The sequence below is a fragment of the Pleurodeles waltl genome, chromosome 11 (genome assembly GCF_031143425.1).
Source record: "Pleurodeles waltl isolate 20211129_DDA chromosome 11, aPleWal1.hap1.20221129, whole genome shotgun sequence".
NCBI classification, from domain to species: domain Eukaryota; kingdom Metazoa; phylum Chordata; class Amphibia; order Caudata; family Salamandridae; genus Pleurodeles; species Pleurodeles waltl.
Genome location: NC_090450.1, coordinates 698,479,639 through 698,498,579, shown reverse-complemented (window position 1 = coordinate 698,498,579; position 18,941 = coordinate 698,479,639). Strand labels below are relative to the sequence as shown.

At 43.4% G+C, this 18,941-nt stretch overlaps 1 protein-coding gene across 1 annotated transcript in view; it reads left to right on the top strand.

Annotated features, from left to right (window-relative positions):
• Positions 1–18,941, top strand: part of DDX56 (DEAD-box helicase 56) — a 125,008-nt gene that overhangs the window by 84,610 nt on the left and 21,457 nt on the right. The window contains exons 10-11 of the mRNA XM_069214263.1: positions 14,656–14,732; positions 15,587–15,676. Of these exons, the coding sequence (XP_069070364.1) occupies positions 14,656–14,732; positions 15,587–15,676 (167 nt within the window). The remainder of the gene's footprint in view (positions 1–14,655; positions 14,733–15,586; positions 15,677–18,941) is intronic.

The following is an 18,941-nucleotide window of genomic DNA, read 5'->3' as shown; positions in this document are numbered from 1 at the left end:
ATTTGGTTTTCACTTTCCTACTGTATACCCCTTTCAAACCAATGCACAGTTGTACATTATGTCTCTTAACCATAAAAACTGTCTTTTTGGTTGCAGTAACATCTGTGCATCTCGCTCTCTCGACTCAGCTGCCTTATACCATCTTTTTTTTTTACAAACAAACTGATATTAAGAATTGGAGCTGCATTCTGTTGAACTTAGTTGTATCTTTTCATGTCTGAGCGGTCACTGTTCTAAAATCATTTTGCTCCACCTCCTCCTTTGAAAGAGGAAAAGAGAGTTCATTGATTGGGCCCTAGGAGACCCTTGAGCTTTTACATTGATTGTCCATTGGGTGGTCTCCGGAATGATCGGTTTGTTGTGGGGCTCTCTGGGGCAAAAAAAAGTCAGGATGGTGCAATAGCTGACAGTATCCCACAGGGTAGTTCTTTGTTTTAAGATCTCTCTCACTGCATAACATGCAGCCTCCAGAAGCTCGGAGAGCTCATTCTACCAGAGCAACGGCTGCTACTACTGTGCTGGCATGCCAAGTGCCTGTTTTGGATATCTGTCAGAATGCTACGTGGGCATCAGTTGATTCGTTCACAAAGCACTACTGCCTTGAGGGCGCATGGTCCATGGGGATGTTGGTTGGGGGGAGGGGGGGTTGGGGTGTGGGGGCTTTTTTGCCTGTTTGATCCTACTGGACTTTTTGGTCTGAGCCATTCCACAGACCTCTCACCTTACTGCTTTGGTATTTGTTTATAAGGTGAGTAATGCGCGGTTAGAATAATCCATCTGAAGAACAAGTTATTTCCTTTGGCAAGGCTCTTTCTTGGTGGATAATGTGTCTATCTGCAAAATCCTCACCACATTCCAAGTTCCCATTTTGTGCAGTGGTCTCATTTTTTTTTATTTATTAAAAAAGATCCTAGAAATGTGCACACTGGTCCTTCCATTCTGCTGACAGGTTTTTCTCCCATGTGGGTGAGGTCGAGCTACCAAAAGAAACAGAGGTCAGTGCATATGGGTGGAACTGACATGCACCTTTTTGTTCTTCACGTCTGCAGTGGAACAAAGTCTGCGCAGAGTCACACGACTCCACCTACTGTCGCGCAGGAACACTGTTTTGTGTGTTTCCTGATCAATTCTGGCACCTATGGATATTCACAAGATGAGGAATCTGCAGATCGATAGCGTATCCATCATAAAGAGCAGCGCTGCATGTAAGTAACTTGTTCATCTTGCCGTGGCTCTACATTGATTGTAGAAAAGAAGTGTAGGAGGTCTTCCTTGGCAACTTTCCTATTAGGGCTAGTATATACATCACCAATCAGGATTTCTGGGTTTCAGCTTGAGACAGCATTTATTAGTCTTATTCTGTTTTTGGGTATATAGGTTTGAGGGTACAGGATGAAAAATATCTTCAGCCTTCATGGTGTATGTAGGAGGCTGGCCTGGCTTGTAGTGGGTACCAGAGGTACTTACACCTTGTGCCAGGTCCAGTTATCCCTTATTAGTGTAGAAGAGGAGTTTCTAGCAGCTTAGGCTGATGGACGGTAGCTATGGCAAAGCAGCTTAGGCTGAACTAGGAGACATGTAAAGCTCCTACTATACCACTGGTGTCATATGCACAATATCATAAGAAAACACAATACACAGAAGTACTAAAAATAAAGGTTCTTTATTTTTATGACAATATGCCAAAAGTATCTCAGTGAGTACCCTCAGTATGAGGATAAATTATATACACAAAATATATGTACACAAACAAAACTTAGGTAAGTAATAGCAAGAAAAGTAATGCAAACAGTGTAGAATTACAATAGATTGCAATAGGAGCACATAGGTATAGGGGCAACACAAACCATATACTCCAAAAGTGGAATGCGAACCACGAATGGACCCCAAACCTATGTGAGGTTGTAGAGGGTCGCTGGGACTGTAAGAAAACAGTGAGGGTTAGAAAAATAACCCACCCCAAGACCCTGAAAGGTAGGTGTAAAGTGCACCTACTACCCCCAGAGAGCACAGAAGTCGTGATATGGGGTTTCTGCAGGAAGAACAAACACCAGCAATGCAACAACAGTGGATTTCCGGACCTGAGTACCTGTAAGACAAGGGGACCAAGTCCCATAGTCGCGACAGTGTCGAGAGTGGGCAGGAGCCCAGGAAATGCCAGCTTAGGGTGCAAGGAAGCTGCCACCGGATGGAAGAAGCTTGGAGTTCTGCAAGAAAGAAGAGAGCTAGGGACTTCTCCTTTGGAAGACGGATGTCCCACGACGCGATGAAGCTTGCAGAGGTGTTCCCATGCAGAAAGACCGCAAACAAGCCTTGCTAGCTGCAAGGGTCGCGGCAGAGGTTTTTGGGTGCTACTGTGGCCCATGAGGGACCAGGATGTCTCCACTTGGAGGAGGAGACAGAGGGGGCGCCCAGCAACTCAGGGAGCCCTCACAGAAGCAGGCAGCACCCGCAGAAGTACCTGAAAAGGCACTTAGAAGGAAAGTGAACTGGAGTCCACCCGAAGTCACAAAAGGGAGTTCCACGACGCCGAAGGACAACTCAGAAGGTTGTGCACTGCAGGAAGGAGTGTCGGGACCCAGGCTTGGCTGTGCACGAAGGAAATCCTGGAAGAGTGCACAGGAGCTGGAGCAGCTGCAAATCACGCGGTACCCAGTAATGCAGTCTAGCGTGGGGAGGCAGGGACTTACCTCCGCCAAACTTGGACTGAAGAGTCACTGGACTGTGGGAGTCACTTGGACAGAGTTGCTGAGTTCCAGGGACCACGCGTGTCAGGCTGAGAGGGGACCCAGAGGACCAGTGATGCAGTCTTTTGGTGCCAGCGTTAGCAGGGGGAAGATTCCATCGACCCACAGGAGATTTCTTCAGAGCTCCTGGTGAAGGGAGGATGCAGGCTATCCCCAGAGCATGCACCACCTGGAAACGGTCGAGAAAGCCGGCAGGATGAGGCGATACAAGGTTGCTAGTAGTCGTCTTGCTACTTTGTTGTGGTTTTGCAGGCTTCCTGAGCAGTCAGCGGTCAATCCTTTGGCAGAAGGTGAAGAGGGAGATGCAGAGGAACTCTGGTGAGCTCTTGCATTCGTTATCTAAAGAATTCCCGCAAAGCAGAGACCCTAAATAGCCAGAAAAGGAGGTTTGGCTACCAAGGAAGGAGGATTGGCTACCAAGAGAGGTACGAGCCTATCAGAAGGAGCCTCTGACGTCACCTGCTGGCACTGGCCACTCAGAGCAGTCCGGTGTGCCACAAACACCTGTTTCCAAGATGGCAGAGGTCTGGGACACACTGGAGGAGCTCTGGGCACCTCCCCTGGGAGGTGCAGGTCAGGGGAGTGGTCACTCCCCTTTCCTTTGTCCAGTTTCGTGCCAGAGCAGGGCTGGGGGATCCCTAAACCGGTGTAGACTGGCTTATGCAGAGATGGGCACCATCTGTGCCCATCAAAGCATTTCCAGAGGCTGGGGGAGGCTACTCCTCCCCAGCCCTGACACCTGTTTCCAAAGGGAGAGGGTGTTACACCCTCTCTCAGAGGAAATCCTTTATTCTGCCTTCCTGGGCCAGGGCTGCCTGGACCCCAAGAGGGCAGAAACCTGTCTGAGGGGTTGGCATCCGCAGCTGCAGTGGAGACCCCGGAAAGGCAGTTTGGCAGTACCTGGGTATTATGCTAGAGACCCGGTGATCATGGAATTGTCCCCCCAAAGCCAGAATGGCTTGGGGTGACAATTCCATGATCTTAGACACGGTACATGGCCATGTTCGGAGTTACCATTGTGACGCTGTACATAGGTAGTGACCTATGTACAGTGCACGCGTGTAATGGTGTCCCCGCACTCACAAAGTCCGGGGAATTTGCCCTGAACGATGTGGGGGCACCTTGGCTAGTGCCAGGGTGCCCACACACTAAGTAACTTTGCACCCAACCTTCACCAGGTGAAGGTTAGACATATAGGTGACTTATAAGTTACTTAAGTGCAGTGGTAAATGGCTGTGAAATAACGTGGACGTTCTTTCACGCAGGCTGCAGTGGCAGGCCTGTGTAAGAATTGTCAGAGCTCCCTATGGGTGGCAAAAGAAATGCTGCAGCGCATAGAGATCTCCTGGAACCCCAATACCCTGGGTACCTCAGTACCATATACTAGGGAATTATATGGGTGTACCAGTATGCCAATGTGAATTGGAACATTTAGTCACTAGCCTGTTCGTGACAAATTTGGAAAGCAGAGGGAGCATAACCACTGAGGCTCTGGTTAGCAGAGCCTCAGTGAGACAGTTAGGCATCACACAGGAAACACATACAGGGCACACTTATGAGCACTGGGGCCCTGCCTGGCAGGGTCCCAGTGACACATAGACTAAAACAACATATATACAGTGAAATATGGGGGTAACATGCAAGGCAAGATGGTACTTTCCTACAGTGTAGTTTTTATCTTTTGCCTGTGGTGTTAGTGTGACTAATCATAATGAATGAGGTTAGGGAGCTGGGAACGGTGATGTGTTCAGGGAAAGCTGCAGACAAATGACAGACAAATCCTCTATGGGTAGTGCCCAATGTTGTGAACAAGGCTTGTAACCTATTCTCTGGCTGGCTAATTGCTATTGTGACTGACAAGTGTTGGGACAACGGTAATTGAGTCCAAGTTGAAACAGCTTAATGGTAATGGTAGATCAACAAATCATGGTATAAGTAAACAAATGAAGAAAACAGCTCTTGTGATTGACTGTCATGGTTGAGATGTGTAGGAAAATTAGTAGTTCTGTGAAACCCGATTGAAGATGCAGTTAGAACAGTCTGTAATCATCAAGGTGTCCAGGGCTTCATCTTTAATAAGGCTGTGGATGTCCAATACATCTTTGATTGTGGATCCTGGATTGGTGAGAAGACATTACATGTTCTCCTCAATCTTTGACAGAGTAGCTTGAATGGTGGAGGCATGCATTAACAATATGTGCAGGGCAGGATGGAGGTTGAAGGTAGAAAGTCTAAGAAATTAGATTATTCTTTGGGATTTGTGACTACCTACCTCAAGGAATAATCACAACCTTTGTTAGGGTGAACCCTCAAAGTCAATAAATTACCTGAGCTCAACTCCCTAGGAGCTATGGCACAGAACACACATGCTTAACTTAGGGTCATCTGTGAAGTATTTATGCAGTACTAAAACTGTAATAAAGCCAAAATGCAAAACAATAAGAAATCCCGAATTGGATTGGAAAAAATAAAGTAAAATTAAAAAAAACAAAAATAAAAACACAAAAATTATAAAAATGTTATAAGAGTACCAGAGATGTAATTTTTTAAAAATCGAAATAGTGCCTAAAACGACAAATCTGCAGTGATAGTCAGTTGTCACAATAGACCAAGATCTAGACACAGTCTCAGGCTGACCAGGAGGGAGTGCAGATCGGATACACCAACCAGATTTGTCCTGGTCAAAAATGTTACCTTCTGATGTAGTCTTAAGTCCCAGTCCACCACTGGAGTACAGTTATAGCACCCCAGGCGACTCATCGGAGGCACTTGAAGACTTGCAGGGTGTAAACCAAAAGCTAACAGCAGGGACCCGTTGCCACTGGTAAGCTGGATTCTTTCAGGGAAAAGCCTTTTATGGCCCTGTACCTTACATAGCAGGTCATCCAACTGACTAGTACAATCAGGAGCAGGGCAAGTCTTTCAAGACCCAAAAAGCAAGTCCAGTTCTCTTATGATCTTCCTCAGGTCCAGAAGGTTTTCTCCAGTGGGAATCTCAAGGTGCCTCATTTATGCTTTGCTGTATCTGGTGGGTACTAAAGACTGTTGGGTACACCCTAAACAATGGGATAAAATTTCCCAGGGCCAATCCTACCCACTTTGGGCATTTTCAGGATGGTGAAAATCTTAAACCACACTGAACTTGGGCAGCTCTGGGGGCAAAAAGTGTGTGTGTGTGGGGGGCTGTACTATGGTAATCATTTTATCCTCCTACCTCTCACTATAACAGTTAGCTTGAGGCAGCTACTGCACCCATGTTTGGGAGGAAACGACCCTTGGCAAAGCCAACCAGGTGTCACCTATGCAATATCTGCTGACTTTGTCAATGTATTTTAAAACATGTTGTACAGTCATGGCTGAAAGTTTTAAATAACTAAACACCCTGTAATGCAGTGACTGCTGGCATGGTCATAGCGTGTTTTTTTTTTACTTTGTCATTTTTTTCATGTTGTCCAGCAATGCGGCTGCTGTGCAGCATGATTTGTAGCCAAATAGCTGTGTTTTATGGCTTTGTCATAATCTCTAAGTTGTACAGCAGCACAGCTGCTCTGCAGTGTAGTTGGAAGTAAAGAGAAAGACCCCTACGATGTTTCCGACATTGATTTTTCTCAACTTTTATCCATGTGGCACAGCAACTGTGTCCTCTATTTTGTTTTGGCTGATGCTGTTCAACATTGGCAGTAACTATTTTTCCCCTTTGCCCCTGTTGAAAAGCGCTGGCAAGCTTGTAAGGAAGACCTGTTGGCTTTGTCAATGCTTATTTCAGTAGTGGATGAATGAAAGAACCTTGTCCTGAATCCGTTGTACAGCCATTATCAAATGGTATTTTACAATAGGGCCAATTTGTTTGGCCCAGAAAACTGGAGAGAACTTCAAATTTTCCACATGCATGATTGAATCTTTGAAAATTATGATCTGCCTGAACTGCCCCATCTACTAAATTTATAGCGAGAAAGTGTTAAGCTGCACATCATGATACGCTATATCAAAGGCATCTGAAGGTCACAAAGTTCTAGCAGCCATGGTTCATCCTCCGAGAAAACATAAGCATCCCCTAGCACTTAGAGGTCAGATTCTACCAATGTTAGTTGTGAATCCTGATTGGTAAGAGGCTATCACTGTAGCCTAGAGAGACGAGCAGGGGGGCCCCCTAGTGATAATGAGGCATGGCTAGTTCTGTGAATAAAGATGCAGCCGAAAATACACATTCCCTGGATTTGTTGTCAGAGGTTTGCTGCTTAAAAATTATGCTTGGTATCTAGTCTTGATATCTTTTTGTGTATGCCATTTTTTGTTGTTGTTGTTGTTGTTTGCACGTGTTCCCCTCTTATAAACCCCGGTAACGCTAGACTGTAAGTTCATAGGTGTATTTTGTAAACCGGCAAGGGAAGTAATTTTAAGAAGCAACTTGTTATAGACACTGGTGATTTTGTTGATTTACAGAAATGGAGCAGTAGTTGCGATGTTACTTAGTGTTGCGAAGGTGCAGTGATTTGTTAGCATGCTAACAGTGACCAGTCAAGAACGTATTGTAAAAGCTGTTACAATACAACTGAGAGTTATGACAGGGTCAGGAGTGTGTCCCTTTGTTATAAGTTGGCCGATTACAAATTTCCATGGAGTCGGTATATTGCAGTTATTTTTAAGAGTTGCTATAATTGATTGTGCACTCAATAACTAACGTTACGAAAGCAAATACATTTTGAGTAATACATCTGGTGCAATCCAGAAGGGTGTGTAAAATGCCAGGCACTTCATCACCACACATAAGACAAACTTCTGGACTGAATAAAATGTTTAGTTTAAATTAGTACTATGTGACCTACCCACCAGAAACCGCAGTTCATGCAGCTTGTGATTGCCTAGTATGTGAAAGAAAAAAAAAAAAGCTGTGCATGTTTCAAGGAAAATAATTCAATGGATTTGAAACAAGATATTTAGGACATAAAAAAGGAAAGTAGTCACTGTACAAAATCTAAGTCTACATCCTCAATGAGCTTAAGCTCATAGCAAGAAAATAAAGCGGTTAAAGTGAAGAAAAGTCAAACACACTAGGATGTTGAACTCGTTCAACAAACCTTGAGAATTATCATGCCCCACAAATGATGTGTTTTTTGAGTAAAGAATTTGCAGGTGTCATAACTTGGCAGCAGCCATGTGCACATGAAATAATTGGTGCATATCTGCATCACAGATATGCTTCCAGCTACACTCAGATATGTGCATTTTCAGATTTAACTCCACCAAAGGTGAGTCTCAAGAGCTCACCTACAAGCAACTTCAGATAGCACTCTTAATCATCAAATCAGCAACTGTTTGCTCCTAGCTTCTGCATCAATCAATCAATCAGTCACTGTCAACTGGCTGCTGTGAGCACCACAACAAATGCCTGCCAGGTAAGAGAGGGCTGGAAGAAGCAGATGAGCGAGGAAAAGATTTCATTTGGATCGGGTTGCAAAAAGAATAAGTAGATGCAGCCACCTCAACGAATAAACACCCATCCACTATTTCAAATAAAACATCACTGTTCTGTAAATACTAACCAAATATCATACTGAATAATAAATAAATAAGGATGTGGCATTTCGGCCAGAGTTGCTGACTTTGGAAATGAGGAACCAGGTTTGGGTCCCGGTGTTGGCTGAACATCCTGTGATTCTGGGCAGTTCACTTAATCTCCCCTCCCCTTGCCTAAAAAAGATGAATGTGACCTTGTGTAATGTAACTGGTGCTCGCGTAAAGCACTCTTGATACCTTTGGATTGAGTTTGTGCTGTACAAAAACAATGAAATAAAAATGGGAGTGATAAGGAGGAGGAATACAGAGAGTGGTGGGAAAGAGAGAGAGCGAGCGAGCAATACTGTTGCAGGTTGCAACTAAGCACACATCAGTCCTAAAACTACATGCGCTGTCATGGGATGGGACACAAAAAAGAACGAGCAACAATGCAGGAGTGAGTGGGCAGGAGCAATGAGGCAGCAAGCAAAACAGAAGTAATAAAGTGCTTCCATCTGAACGCGAGAAGCGGAAGGACGCCATTAAAGACGTTAATCAGTGCTTGATTGAAGCTCAATCGAAGGGAGAACACACAAAGAGGTTGTGCCATCTTGGTAACCTTACAAAGGTTCCTGGTTTCACCCTTTTCTTAGATATTGGCACCTGTTGTTTCTAGGGTTTTACGCTGTTATTTTTTTTTATTTTTTATAAGCAATTTTAATGGTTTTACAGATAATCAATAAAACAAGGCGATACAAATAAAACAAAAGAAGGAGTACTTCCGTCAGCAATCGGTGTAGGAATGCATATATGACTTAGCTTAGTGTATGTCTCAAATAGAGCCTGTAGTGTTTGATTAATTCACCACAGATCTTGGCATGTTTCTCTAGACAGCACCTAGCTGTGTGGATAGGCTCCTAAAGTTTAGTGCACCGCACCATGCTGGTATGTCACTTGAGGAGAGTGGGCAGCAGAGATATTCATTGCTTGAGGAGTCCCACCAACAGGGGGCAACTTTGAAAGTATTTGTGAAATTGGGTGTTAAACAGGGTAAACTGTGTTTGTAGGTCTTGGAATGAGTATATCATATCTCCTTGCCAGACATTCCCCAGATTAGTGTTGCCAGTCTCATCCAGTTTGTCAAAGGACTCTCGCTGTAAGAACGAGACTGCTGAAATTTGGGCAGCATCACCGCCGGGTGAGGAGGACTGAGTCTGAACCCGCACCGTATGATAGCTGTTGGCCTAACACTTTCGGCTAGCTAGCAGCACCTCACCAGTATCCAAGGGGAAAGGTGATTTGTGGCAGCCTAGTGCATGATAATCTGACTCCTCAGGGAAATCGTGGTGGAACAGATCTCTTACCTCTTTCTCTCATTTATACGTGTCTCATAAATTCATAGACAAACATAAGCAGGACGTGTTTCATTACATTACATTGAAGCAACAGCATTCTATGTAAACAAAAAAATAAGGCATGAATGGTGATTACTAAGATAATGAAATGGTACTATAATAGCGTTGACTAGAAAAGTGAAACAGAGGAAAATTCACACCATATTGTCACAATTGTGATTATAAAATCCCTACCCGCACTCCTTATATTCTGTATGAGAGCAATAGCAGTGTTAGCCCGAATATGCCTATCTAGTCCCCGGAAGTAAACCCAAACCCCATTCTTGTGCAGTAGGTAGAGAAGAGGTCTGTTGGAAAACCTTCTGCCTGGATGAAGGAAAGGGGCAGAGTTGCATCAGAAACTGTGAGAACAACATGCAGCGTGATATGGCAAGCTGGCTGGAATGTCCCATCTAAGATGGTGTGGGCAGTGGTGTTTTATAATATATCTGTTGTTCTAAGAACTGCCCTGACATGACAACACATTATTGTGTGTAGGGTAGACAGTGTACTCTTTGGACTGCAACTCCCAGTAAACTATTGTGTACAGCCTCGGGTTGAGCACAGAATTAAAAAGTTTTGCAAAGAAATGACTAACAAATTCTGCTTGGAAGGGCAACTGATAAAAGAATAAAACCAGCTTTGCTAAAATAATAAAAGAAATAAAAGTGAAATGTAACTAGGTGAGCGGGCACAGGCCTCGGGCCCAGAGCTGAATAATGTGCTTGTGTAAATGCTAAAATAACCTCATGACAAGTTTGAGTAAGCCAGTGAGCTGTGCATTATGTGAGAGTCGTTGCCCCTGTCATTGGGGTGGGAGCGGAGGGGGCGGTGGGGTCTAGTGTGTTTTTCCACAGTCCATTTCTTGTAGAGCTGCTCACCAGCACCCAAACACAACCTTGGTGATGTCAGGCAGGCTGTCGGAGGTGTTTGCCATATGTGTCCCCTCAGCTGATCTAGGCTGAGGAGTGAGAGTTCAGCTTGATGACCCGCGTTGTCCCATCCCACCATCAGCCAGTTGTTGATAACTTTGTGTGCTACTGTATAATGAGCTAAAGGTCTGCCAGGCTCATACTCCAATCGTAGACCTACTTTCTACATTTCCTTTGCGCGATGGTTGTGGGGGGGGGGGGAGGAATGTATAGGTAACTGGGTAGAACTATGAATTTAAGTAGGCAATTTTCCCTAACACTTGTAGCAGCAGTAGCACCCAGCGTTGGAGATCCACTTTTGTGGTCCTTAGAAGCGTACTTAGTTTAAAGTTCCAAGTGAGTTTTATGTCGCAGAATATTGGATTCCTAGGTATTTGAAGCTTGAATATGTAAGTTAAATGGAGATGAGATTGTGTCCTGTCACTGTCGAGACCTCTCCACCAAGTGGTACCAGCAGTGATTTGCTCTACTTGACCTGGAGGCCCAAAGCCTCTTCATTTAAGTCTAGGATTTCAGTACTTGGCGGACTCGAGTACCGCAGGAGCTAAAGGAAATGGAAAATGTCTGTATAAGGTGATGTGGTCTTCAGTACCGTCTGCCCAGGGCCAACCTGATGTCCGCCAATCACATCGCAACAGCTGGGCTAGAGGTTCAATTTGCAAGGGCAAAAAGGATTGAAGAGAGTCGGCACCCTTGTCTGGTTCCTCACTGAATGGGAAAAGGGTGTGAGAGTACCCTTTTAATCAGTGTTCTCGTCCGGGGCTTGGATTATAGAAGCAGGATGCATCTGTGTAGTCCCTGGCCCAGTCCCATTTTCTTCAGTACACAGGAAAGGACCAATCTACCAAATCAAAGTCTTTTTCAAAGTCAAGGAGGAGAAGAGCCAAGGGATCAGCCTATTCTCCCATCCAGGCCATGGTGACATGTGGCACGTACCGTGGCGTGGTTTAGCATAAAGCCACATTAATCTGGGTGAATCAGTTTGGGCACTATGGATTTAGGCTGTTGATTAGGAGCTTGGCTTTATGTGGTTAATTTTATTCAAAATCTTCCACATACGATAGTTGCAAGCTTAGGCCAAAATAGTCTTCAAGGTTGGGTCTGTATTACTACGCAATTGTATTGGCTTGTTAACTCCCTGTTGATTGATAAAGTATTGCCAAGGATGGAATGTAGAGTTGACTGATTTTCAAATTCTCCAGGAGAGAATTGTCTCTTTCGTTGTTTGCCTCGTCTGAATCTGTCTTTGAGAGCCTGATAGTATTTTTTTTTAGGATTCCTTCCAGCAGTTTCATATGAGGTTTGCATTGCCAAGTATACTCTCTTCGGGTTTGGTAGCATTATTGCTGACCATATCTCGAGCCTGGCTCCATGAGAGTTTTTCAAAGATTAAGCTTCTTGGACCAGATATTGCTGGATTTCACTCAGTTTTAGCTTGGTCATTTAACTCTCACATTTCAGATGTATTTTGCTTAGAAAACTGTTCAAAGCATTGCTTCCTTTTTCTTTTCTTTTTTTTTCTCCCTTCTGTGGGGCGACATAGCTGATGATTAAAATAATTGTAATCTTACATCTGTATTGTGAAATAGATACTCCCAAGGTATCGCCTACTGTTCTTGTATGTTGAGCGTCTTGTGCCTTCTTCATATTCTACACCTTTTGCTTTCAGTTGGGGAACTGCAGCATTTAGAATTGAGACCTGGATGGATAAAAATGCATATTATGAAAAAAGAAGATGAAATATAAAACATCAACACTGAACTTTCAGGAGTCCAAGGGCATAAAGAGGTTACTGGGCTCCAGTTGTTACAGTAGGAGCTTTTCACCACTGGTGTCCCCTTATCTCTGCCTAATAATCACAAAACTGAGCACTAAGTACATCCTTTTAGCATTTGGCGCACATGGGGTAGCAAAGTCGAGCAGTTCAAGGCTTACTCGGGTTGGAGGTGTAGAATGGAGACTCGAAATGCACTGAAACGCGTATTAGCAATTGGTAAAACATTGTCCAACTACTGCTCTTTAGAAGAAAAAGTACTTTACTCTCAACGCACAATAAAATGCTGTAAATGAAAATCCAGAGCCAAAAATTAGTTGTAACATTTATAATATTACTGCTTACAGCAATTGGGACTGTCCATATCTTATTGAGACTGCTCACAAAAGATTGGTATCAATTAATGCAGTACATTTGCAAACGTGTTGACCTTGTGGTGGTGGAAGGAATGGTGTGTTCTGTTATAGTTTGAGTCCTCATTTCCTTCATGGTAGTGATTGAATATTGCATAATACATTCAATAGTCCCCATCTGCAGTGTCTAGTTTTTGCACTGTACATTGTCTTGATGCTTGCTGAGGCAAGGCATCCTCCAGGTGCTGTGCCGTCTGCATGATTCACCAAGCAGGATCACACAAACTCTGGGCTGGCCAAGATAATGCTGTTACTGTTTTTGCTGTGCAGTTGCCGAATGTAGAAAGACTGGTGGATGGATGGAAAGACTGGTGGACTACAAGGATGGGAGTGAAGGCTGTGATCTGTTCACGTTCAGTTGACTCCTCACTGGAATCTCCCTTTGAGTCAAAGGGAAGCACTCACCCTTGTTGAAGTGCAGTGATCTTCTAGATGAAAGCTAAAAACCGCCGTGAATTGTGGAGAGCAATCTTGGTCTACTTCTGCACCTATTTGATCCCTTTGTTCTTCTTTTTACAGGCGAGACTGACTGTGTTGTGAGTTTCTTAGTGCCAGGCCATCAGGCACTGTATCCTTCTTGGCGAAAAACCTCAGGATGTGATTGCAATTTTCAAGAGTACAGAACCTAGCGGTGCAAATCCACACCTACACTATAGCAAACTTGTTTCAGCTCTTTCTGCCACAGATTCTCATAGTCCTACTTTTCTAGACTGTCTTCTTTGTGTAGGGTACTTCCTGCACCGTGCATTAGCAGTCATCATCTGCTTGCCCCAAGATGGCTCTTTTTGCATGTTGTAGAAATTTCAGGTTCCTATTCATCAAACAGGAATTGGCAATCAGCGACCCCAGCCCTTGAACACAAACAGGTTTGTCTCATCTCCTGTGTCTGGGGAGAAATCTTTGCACAGTGGCTGGTAGTTTCTGTCCCATAGTTATATCAAGCTTGCAAACCTTATGTATTCCATAAGCACACTTCAACCGGTTTCAGGCAGTTCCTGATCTATGTGTATGCCTCCCAGACTGATCTATTCAACCTATTTCTCTGTGTCAGCAGAAGGGAGGTTGTAAAAATCCACAACAGAGCCACAAAAGTCAGGGGGTGTTCCCCATTTAGCCACCTCATAACGTGTTGTGGGCAGCACTTCTGGAGAAGATTGCAGGAGAAAGGGGTCAAGACTTTTCATACATGACAATACTACCCTCTGTCTCCTGTCTTCCACACCCAAGAGTCTAGTTCACTACAAATGAGCTTCAGAATGCTTTGGAGAAACCCTGCAATTCACAGAGCTCTCGGGCGCGCCTCAACTTTCATTCTATGCGCCTCTCCTGTGCGGGGAATTTAAAAGGAGTCCTATGCTGTCACAATCATAAGCAGCACACTAGCTCCACGTATGTTCTACTGCACACTTCTAAAATACACACATGCGCAGTCCACGTGTCGCATGTATCGAGGGAAATGCCCTGTTTTAGGGCATTGATAGACTAATTTAAAACACTTGTGAGGCCATTTAGTAATTCTCCCTGGCAGGTGACGGATGAAAAGCCCCGTCCTGCCTTTATAATTTGTTGTTGCCACCACGGTTAGTCCCAGTGGGCTAACTATACTCGTGCTCTTTAAATGAGAAATCGCATAGAGTGCCACTTCAGACTGCAGAGACCAGCTTCAGAGTCTCCATCGATGTCAGAGGGAGGCCTCGGCTCACACACTTCAATGTTGTGCCTGCTGAAGCAGAGTGAGATTGAGTCAATCATTGCCCTATCACAATTTCAAAGAGGTGCAGGTCTGTCAAAATACCCGATATTCGCAAAGACCATCTCATCTCTAGAAATGCCACTTACTTAAATGATAGGTACATTTGTGAACTTCGTCTCAGATGCTTCCCTTTCCTTCCATTCCAGAAAGTACAGAGACGTCCATCCTTCGGCCCTACAAATTTCGTATGGAAGAGATCGAGGGCTTTCGTTACCGTTGCCGGGTAAGTGTTGGCAGAATGCATTTTTGCTGAAAGCAAACTGTTCTGATTGACCCAGAACTCAAAAATGATGGCAAGGAAAATGGCGAATGTGTTATTTGCAGTAACCACAAGATGTCAGAAGCTCCTCTTCTCTACTAGGCTTTTAGTGATGTCTGTACTTCAGAGTAGTCAGAATATGGGGTACCACAGCTCATTTCTAAATGTCAGATGCACCCCACCTTGCAGTGCACAGATCATGTCATCCACATCTGAATTATTGTCTCCAATTATAATCTTGGCGCCCTCTTGCTGCTCCAGGCCACCCACTGCCCCTTCGTTGTAGAGTTAGAGAAACAAGTGTAAAAGTATCTGAACCACTAAATCTGCCCTGATCACAACCTGCTGCGATGAAGAGACACATAAAAAGAGTCAAAACGTTGTCCGACAACTCACAAACATCTTCATCATCACTTCTTTCCAAGATAGATGGCAAATTGACCGAAAGAATCCGGTTTTATTCAGAATTTTCTCTCTCACATCTTGTTTTTTTCCCAAAGTTTTGCGTGTTTAATGTGACAACTGTACAACATTTGTATAACGTTTTTGTAGCAGTAAAAACAATTGTAAATAAATGTCTGCTGTCTCCCCTGTGTATTCCCAATGCATAGTTTCTTGGGCACTCATATTTGCACGTTTTCCCATTTTGCTCTGACCAGTCTCCCTAACCCCTATTGCTTCTCGTATCTGCAGTCCCCTCACCTTCCTGTGTGATTACTCTTCCCTTACTTTTCTGTCACTCACATATACACAGCTATCCCTCCTCTGTGTTCCGTGTCTTTGGCTCACCTTTTAATTCTTTGCTGTTGTTCTTCCAGGATGCAATGCGCTCTGTCACCAAGCAAGCCATAAAGGAAGCCCGTCTGAAGGAGATCAAGGAAGAGCTTCTGAATTCCGAGAAGCTCAAGGTATGAATTAAAACTGTGGATAGGCTAAATTGATCTGGGCATTTACTGTGAGCTGCGGTAACAAGTTAATGTACGGTCATAAAGTTAAATGACTGCCGCACACATTTCTTCATCTGATTAAAAAAAATTTTTTAAAAAAAAAATCTAAATTGCATTATGGGCACTTAAGATAAGCAAATAGTCTATATATGTATCTTCATCAGTACATTTCACCATTATTCTTGGCTTCTGGTTGAGACTTAATTCTTTTGGCCAAGTTCTATTAAAATTTTGTTCAAGAAGAATGCCCAATTTTTAAATATTGGATCACTTTATCTGATTCCTTTTAACAATTTACTAATGCCCACTTTTCAGCAGTTCAGTCGTACATAAATAATTTTAAAACCTTGTTTGCATTACCTGATCTTACCATGAGTACTACAGTGTAACTGCAGTAAAATCAGACATCAAATGGATATTAGCATTGCCTTTACAGAAGTGAAAACAAAAAGTAATTCAAGTAAATACTTAGTTTGGTAAATCCTTCCTTTATTTGCCAGTAGATACCACTGGATTATAATTTGTTTTACTAAACTCCATATTTTTAAAGCTAAACATGAAGAGATGGGATACGAATAATTCAGCGGCTCTATTACATAAAGAGATGTGAACAAATAGCCATATTAGTTTATTTTGCAAATAAAGGAAGTGGAACATTTGTTGAAAGAAAACCATACCTGTTCCTTGTTAGAACCAAAACTGCATGATGTACTCGAAGACGTTTACATTTGGTGCGTGAATATAGTACCTTTTATATAGTCAATATAACTCTAATCTCATCATGGTTGCTGTTATCAACTATTTTAATGCACTCATTTTGCGAGTTTCTCGGTCCTAAATACAAAAGTGTGGTCTTGATATTACACTGATCTCGATTGCATCTACCTAACTACATTTAATTACCCTACTTCTTGTACTTCATGATGTGAAAGTCTGGTGCTGCAACCTAACACCAGATAGAACTCAAATAACTAGCTTTGAAACCCAAACAAATTCAGTAATGTGTGTTGCATTGCCGTCCACTCTTTTCTTTTCCATTTGGACACCGGATGCAAATTGCACAGGATTATGGTTTCTTGTATGTAAGTTTTTACTCCCCTTGGTCATTTGAGCTTGCACATCTTTCCTGTCTGTCCGTCAGAATGTCTCTACCTAGTGGATTGTTTAATGGTAATCAGTCCATTTCCTTTTTCTAGAGTAGGTTCCTGTGCCATGAGTAAAACTTGCTTCACCTAGTTGTATCCATCTCCCATGACAGAGGAAACAGATTTAGGGTTTAGTTTAAGCACAGTACACTTCTCACCCAGACTCAGTCCGAAGTAGCTTGACTAGAATCTGACAAGCAAGACTAAAGTGCAAACCCTCTGCTTTCCCCCTTCTTTCCTCCTTTGCCATTAGCGAATTATAAATATTAGGCTCGTAGGCCAATTATGTGTGTGTTCGTAGTCATCCTTTGGACACTAGGAATGCCTGTGCGCCAGTACATTGAGATGGCTAATGAACCAAGAGTGGAAATTTGCTTAGTACAGCCCAGCTGGCCAGGCGAATTAAGACCAGAAAAAAGAATGAAACTTGGGTTGTGAAGCTCAGTCTTTGCCTGTTAGCATTGTGAGTGTGAGCTTGTATTTTACAGCATGAATCTGTCTGGATTCATATGCTATGCATTATTCTGCCATCTAGTGGTTGGGTCTGCACTTCAGTAATGCCAGCCACTGTCCCAACCACCAAGCCTAAGGCTCCCATCCACCCCCAATCCTTTGATTTAGAAGGACCAGGAAGGGGTCGGTCTTCACACCCTGAAGTGGGGTTTAGTTGTTCTGGCTGGAAGTGGTTGCCTGGATTCTAGACCCATTTGAAAAATGTATCTGGTCCTGTAGTCAAGCTAGACCTTAAACAGACCAGTTCCCAATAGGGTTTGGTGTCACCATGATTGCAATTGATGCCCTTGTACTGGAAAATCATGGCAGCACTCAAAATCCTACGATACAGCCATTTAAAGAAAAGGCCACTTTTGAAATTCCATATTGAGACTTGGCCAACTATTTTCCTTAACCTCTTTAAAAAATAATAGGAACCTGTTGAGGACTTAACTATTCTTGGACTTTAGTTGATATAACTGTTCCTAGTGGAAACCCTGACCAGACCCACAGTTTTCATTGACAGGAAATAATTTTCCAGGGGACCTCCACTGATATTATTGGCTTTGCGTCCTTGCTTGGATTGTGGGTTTTTGGATTACTGATTATTTGTGGGCAACATCTGTTTATGGTTAGCCTTTGTGTACTGAAACTTGGATGGTTCAGCTTTTGCCACCTGGGTATCCTGGTTGGTAGTTTCAGCCCGCTAAGTTTTCCTGGTTCAAAGTTTATTTCAAAGTCTGCAGACCTTTATCCATTGACTGTATTCGCAGGCCTTTTGAGGCAGGAAAGCTCTAGTGGTACACTAGATACACAAGTGCTCTCAAGTCGACCCAAACTAAGCCCACATGGGATAAAACTGGACTGGGGACAGAAATAAATGCTGCAAAATCAGTGGCAACTCAACTTTTTAAAAAAAACACAAAAAAACATAATACACTGAAACTAGTACAAGAATGTCTCAAACGTGGATGGTCACAGACCACAGGAGACTAGGAAGACCTACTGGTTGTAATACAGAGGGCAAACTGTCAGACAAGTCAACTGAGGAACAAATCTCTGATCATGTCTCTCATTCATGTGACTAGTGTTGCTTCACAAGCAGTATGATGGGGCCCTCATTTTGAAAGAAAACCACATTTTGGCTTGAATTTGTCAAGTTCCACTTTTTTTATTTTATCCCCCTTTTTATTAGCATTTTATTGTTCAAGTCTCTTCAATTAACTTCATAAACATATGCAAAAGGCTGCCTTCAACTCTGAGGATGGTGGGTAGCAAACGTGCACTAGAAAAAGGTATAAAGAAAAGAGGGCGGGAGCAAGAACAAGAGTGAAAAGCACAGAACCGTTATAACCACCCCGCCAGTGCCTGGATGCCATCAGTGATGAGCAGCGCTATATAAATAGACACACTCGCACACCTCTTCCACCCCTTTCACTTGAGAACGTAAGGACATCATGCACGTATTTCTTTACACTTCTGGGAAGATCCAGGCTAGAAATTAATAGATCTCAGAAATTAGGGGCTTGTCACTTCTATTTAGAAAAAATCTAATTCTCAAAAGCCATAAGTGGCCTGTGCAAATGGTT